This window comes from Hordeum vulgare, chromosome 5H (assembly GCF_904849725.1).
Source record: "Hordeum vulgare subsp. vulgare chromosome 5H, MorexV3_pseudomolecules_assembly, whole genome shotgun sequence".
In the NCBI taxonomy this organism is placed as follows: Eukaryota; Viridiplantae; Streptophyta; class Magnoliopsida; order Poales; family Poaceae; genus Hordeum; species Hordeum vulgare.
This window is the reverse complement of record NC_058522.1, coordinates 81,091,049-81,096,278: the sequence shown is the minus strand read 5'-3', so window position 1 is coordinate 81,096,278 and position 5,230 is coordinate 81,091,049. Positions and strand designations below refer to the sequence as shown.

General features: G+C 42.6%; 2 protein-coding genes across 2 annotated transcripts; both read right to left on the bottom strand.

Moving 5' to 3' along the window:
- Window positions 1–387: 387 nt before the first annotated feature.
- On the bottom strand, window positions 388–1,990 carry LOC123396354 (cytochrome c oxidase subunit 6b-3-like). The gene is made up of 4 exons (XM_045091307.1): window positions 1,958–1,990; window positions 1,619–1,866; window positions 1,453–1,534; window positions 388–539 (listed from the first exon to the last, which is right to left on the bottom strand). The coding sequence occupies exons 1-4, from the start codon at window positions 1,988–1,990 to the stop codon at window positions 486–488; spliced, it is 417 nt and encodes a 138-aa protein (XP_044947242.1). The 3' UTR covers window positions 388–485.
- A 2,294-nt stretch (window positions 1,991–4,284) lies between these two features.
- LOC123397959 (thioredoxin-like 3-1, chloroplastic) lies at window positions 4,285–5,230 on the bottom strand. Its single transcript, XM_045092468.1, has 4 exons — window positions 4,986–5,230; window positions 4,753–4,824; window positions 4,515–4,581; window positions 4,285–4,358 (listed from the first exon to the last, which is right to left on the bottom strand). Exons 1-4 carry the CDS (start codon window positions 5,066–5,068, stop codon window positions 4,290–4,292), a joined length of 291 nt encoding a protein of 96 aa, XP_044948403.1. The 5' UTR covers window positions 5,069–5,230; the 3' UTR covers window positions 4,285–4,289.

Sequence of the window (5,230 nt, the reverse complement as noted above, 5' to 3'; positions counted from 1 at the left end):
TATGTTCATACGACCCAAACTGGCTTACCGATATAAACAATTTATGCTTCGTAACGATATATCTGATGCCCATTCGTTGCATATTGATACGAATTGGCAATCCAGTCGTCAAACAGAAGTAGTTTCCGCATGATGAGGACATGCTTTATAAGAATCTACTATTCGATTCCTCAATCCACCATTGGTAAGTCAAAGGACATGCATGCTTAGAATTAATAAAAGCAATATAATTAAATTAAAAACAATATAAAAGCAATAATGGCACCTCATTTCAGAATATAATTAAATTAAAATGCGTGAAAAGGCATGTCTGAATAACATGATAGATAAGCATGCTGAATTATTTCTGCAACATGGAGAAAAGCATCACCTGCTGTTCTGCAGCGATTGCTGGAAGAGAGTACACGACACGAGCATAAATTCCAACCAGGAGGCAGCAGTAGCGCTGACACGAAAGCAGCTGAGGAGACTCTCAAACAGACGATTTAGAGGGGCCCTATAAATGTCTCGTTCTCCCTCTGCTCGTTCCACTTGTCAACCTGATTCAGTGAGACCAAAAAAGAAAAGCTGACGACAGTGAAGGAAACAAGGTAACGTTCATGTTGTTAACAACAGAAGTTGGTAGATATGGCCCAGCATGCCAACATCGCTGAGCATGAGGCATAGATGAACTGCTCGGCGCAAAGTGTAAAATTCGGCATTGATTTTCAACCCTCCAAGGCCTAACATATGAAGCGGACGGTTGAGAACAAAAAGAATTACTCGAACAGGCATAGTGAATATATATGTGTCTCGGACAACAAGGTTCGGCATTGTTGTAGCTGTATGATAAAACAAGCCACTGCCAGTTTCCCAAATATAAGCAATAGAGTGCTTTTCATGCACCTTTTGTTTTTTGTTTCTAGATTTACGAACTATATTCATTTCATCAGGTCTATTCATTTGCAAGAGAAGTAACGGGTTTACGCTTGTTGAATCCTAATTATTGTACGTTAAGAGATTTTATCTGTTCACCGTGACCACAGATGCAGTCTGCAAATCGCTGCTCAGAGAAGGATATCATTACTGCTAAAGTATCCAAATAACTTTCAAAGGTAAATAGTAAAATCAAAATAAAGAGGAATTCATGTTTCCTACCCCTCCCAAGTCATACACAGATACTGGCAGAAACAACACCTACATTGTACTGTGTTAAAATAAACTAACTTGATTCTGATGGATTTGTAAATCCAGAAGCAATATTCTGGACTTAGATGTAGTAATTCGTGCAATATATTTCTTACCTTCAGGCAAGTTCACGCATTATGCATCTACTATTGCAGCAGAAAGAAAAACCATTTAATTCAACTCCTAAAATCTACTGAAAACTAAAACACCACTGTTTAAAATCAAACAACAAGGTATAATGCCTTTGCAGTTGCATGTAAAGGCACAGAGAGCAAAGCCACTCACCCATTCAGCTGGGCAAAGAGATCGGTAGTACTTGGCAAATTTTTCACATTTAGCAGCTTCATCCCCCTTGGCACTCACACACCTAATATCATGGAAGTTCAAAAATTTAAGAAATCGTAAACATATTTAGCGCATACAAGTTGTAAAGTTATTGCATCATATATACCTGTGGAACTCAACATAACGAGTAAAATAGTGCCTAGTATGGTTTGTTGTAGGGAAGCAGAAGTCAGCAGGTGTTGTTTTAATCTCAATCTGGTAAATAAGCAAAATATTATCAGTAAGGTCGGGGCAGCGGATGGAGAAAAGAAATAAAAGTAACCAGTGATAGTCGATGAGACAAAAAATTGGAAGATGGTTACAAGGTTCAAAACGATAGAAAAATGATCCATACACCCAACAGGGTCTCCATGTCTAATCAAGAGTTAAGAAAAAAATCAAAATAAAAAGGTTAAACAGATAGGATGAAATTATACTACATGTTTGCGCGAAAAATGAGCCATACGGTACCCAACAGGGTCTCCATGTCTTGGCGCATGGTCGGAGAAGATTTGACAGTATAAAGCTATTTACTACCAGCTACTAAATCTCACAATACGACAATTACAAACTATTAAATCTCACAATACGACAATTACAAACTATTAAATCTCACAGTACAACAATTACAAACACATGATCGAAAAATAGATGGATCACTCATCTATGATCAGTACAAAGTAACGAAGTTTTAACTGAAATGACGCATTTAGCCAAAGTATCTCTTCTAATACCGTAGCACAATAACAAAGAAAGGGAGGTAATTGTACCTGGATACGGGTCAAGTGAGCCCAAAAAGGAGGAAGCGAGACCATGATTTCTTCATGAATCATAAACTTTGATTTTGTAGACAAACGATGTCTATTCACTGCAACTCAAGATCTCCATTCAGTATATTCCTGAAGAAAGAAATATCAATTGCACATTTCAAATTATATCTCAAGTAATAACCATGGGAGTGGTGAAAGAAAGGAAACTAATAACCATGGGAGCGGTGTAAGAAAGGAAGAGTTGCAGGACTGAGGGTCGGCACGATCCATTCGATGGTGCATGGAGGGGCTCTCCACTTTAGAGTTAAAATCTCATCCTGTGTAAACTTTGAGCAGAATTACTACTTGAAATGACGCATGTATCACTATTAATATTGACTGTATCTTCAATGTAGTATTTTCTTGAGAATGGAAAAACCTACTCTTAAATTAATGTCAAAGCCATTTTACATTGTATGGTCATCTTGGATGTTGTACTTGAATGGGACATGCTAAGTAATATTACATTCTTCCTACTATGAGGGACATATTCATGAGTTTTGAAACAAAGATCCTCTATCATTCACCTGAAACATAAGGGGAACCATTCGGAAAATTAGATTGCAAGAACGAATTATTGGCATCTTATATCTAGTATGCTTAGTATAGAGCAATTGTTCAATTGATCACAAATAAGAAAAAGGTTGAATGCGAGAACATCATAGTTAGTAGAAACAACATGCACACATCATAGTTAGTAGAAACACAGAGAAAATAAGAAACCTTTTTATTGACAAGTAGAAGCAAACACTAAATACTTCTTCCTATTGTTAGATAATTATTACTTCTTCTATTGTCATAGATATGTGTCAACAAACTTTCCAAGCGCTAAGTCCAGGAAGCCAATACTAAATACATCTCCAGCGGTGCACCATCTTAGCACACCACATTCACTTAATCCCTAGTCAGTCACTAAATGTCCTTGTTTATCGCAACTTGCGGTAAGGTATAAAATTGTCTGTTTTTAATGGCAACTCGGTGAAAGGTAGCAACTTGCGGTAAGGTATAAAACTGTCTCGTGAAGCAAGAGCTCCCTTCTCAATCAATTTCTAGAACAAGACATTCTTCACAAGATGTCATCAAACATCAGGGATAGCACCAACCCCTGCACAAATTGTCTCCTCCTGGTTCTCTCCTCCTTCACCTCAGGAAGCAAAGGCTCCTCAGCACTATCCAGCAAAAAAGCCATAATCAGTACACCACCATACGGAAGTTACAACCCATGATTATCAAAATGAAACCAGTTCATACGATATTGCTACTATTTAGCAGACAATGTTCAAAATAGGCTACTTAAAGTGAATGACTTCATGTACTGCCTTCAGTGACAGGTTTTTAGTGACTGACTACGGATTTTTCAAGCAATTGCATATCAAAATGCACCAAACTCTTGGTGTAGAGTCATACAAGTGAATGAATTTCAATGCCTTTCTTCTGCTTTCTGCTCTGAGACATCACTTTGGGAGTTGAGACGCCAGGATGCATAGCCGCACCTTGGGAGTTGAGACGCCAGGATGCACAGCCGTCCTTGTTTATCGCCGGTGAACCTCTGCTCACGGGGGTGGCACCTGGGAGACGATCGGGGCGGCATACCTAGGATATGGCCATAGTGGCAGAGGTTGGTGACGGGAGGGACGCAACCGACGTCGCCCACCCGGCCGTGGTGGGCCCACCCACCGTCATGTGCGTCATGATGAGGCGCTGCCGACAGCCGGCCAACCCGTTGGATTTGGGGGGCGAGCTCCATGCGTGGACGGCCGGAGCACAGGACGCGCCATTCCCATGTTGCGAGAACCGCATCCCTTCCCACGTCCAAGAGCATGAACGGCGCGCGGAGAAGCATCGCGCCATCGCAGGAGCCCTCGCTCGCATCTTAACCGCTCCAGCATGCCAAAGGCCCCACCGGCGGGGGCCGAGCGAGCGGGGGCGAGCGGAGGGCGACGGCACCGGAAATGGATGAAAAGCGTCATCACAAGAAAATTCAGAATTTCAGCCATAAAGTGCCAAACACAGAAATTCGAAAAATAAATACGACGTTACCTGAATAGTAGGCATTTTCTGAAGGTAGATGCAGAGAGACAGATGGCAGCAATGACAGATTTAAAATAAGCTAGTCACATGGTATCAGAGTCGTCGTGAACTAATCAGTACGGTACTCAAAAATTTCAACTTCAGCTGAAGTGACCAAGACCGAGATAAAACCTGCCGACTTACACTTATGTTGCCTCTTTTCACCACGGCCTGTGGAACTTTATTGACATCCACAAAGTAAAACCCGACTCTGCGAAGAAACGAGATGTGCTGTCTAGTCACAGAATCAACAAAATTACTCCTGCGCATTCCAGGACGATTGGTTGCTGTGGATCCCAAACATCAGTAGTAACCCCAATATGAAGAATCGTGAAATTTCATCAATTCGGTAATGAAATGGTTTCAAGGAATTCAGACCAACCCTGGGAATTCTCTTGCTATCTTCTCCAACTTGGGTTTGAGGTAGATGCATTTCCGGCACCAGCTGGCCATCCTGGGAAGAACACGCTAAAGCCTCATCATCTGATCCGAGGACCAGATCAACAAGAGTACATGCGGGTTGAAAAACAGAGCGGCGACGCGAAATTGTTGCGTCTCAACTCTCAAGTCACGCTGCGGTCTACAGCTCCATTGGCGGGCTATAGGGTGCCGTACCAGTCGATGATGATGGGCTGGTTGTGGTCGACGGAGGAGGCGAGCGCGGCGTCGAGGGCCTCCATGCTGTGTATCTCGCCCATCTCCACCGGCACCGATGCGTCCTAGAAGTAGGCCGCCTCCGCCCTCACCCCTCTTCCTCGACGCCGGCATATCCCTCCTCCTCCATCCCGTTCTCCGCTGCGTCCCCGAACTCCGCGGCGGCCGGTGCGGCCGCTTGCTCCTCCGCCGCTTCTTCCATCGGT

Bases quoted from the DNA above. Each gene is read 5' to 3' on its own strand.
- LOC123396354 (XM_045091307.1), bottom strand. From the start codon at position 1,990: ATGCGCCAAGACATGGAGACCCTGTTGGGTACC. The intron at 1,535-1,618 runs GTATATATGATG...CCATGATATTAG, and splicing joins CGTTATGTTGAGTTCCACAG to GTGTGTGAGTGCCAAGGGGG. The intron at 540-1,452 runs GTGAGTGGCTTT...TCACTGAATCAG, and splicing joins CTCTTTGCCCAGCTGAATGG to GTTGACAAGTGGAACGAGCA.
- LOC123397959 (XM_045092468.1), bottom strand. From the start codon at position 5,068: ATGGGCGAGATACACAGCATGGAGGCCCTCGACGCCGCGCTCGCCTCC. The intron at 4,825-4,985 runs GTACGGCACCCT...TGTTCTTCCCAG, and splicing joins CAGCCCATCATCATCGACTG to GATGGCCAGCTGGTGCCGGA. The intron at 4,359-4,514 runs GTAAGTCGGCAG...ATCTACCTTCAG, and splicing joins TGAAAAGAGGCAACATAAGT to AAAATGCCTACTATTCAGGT.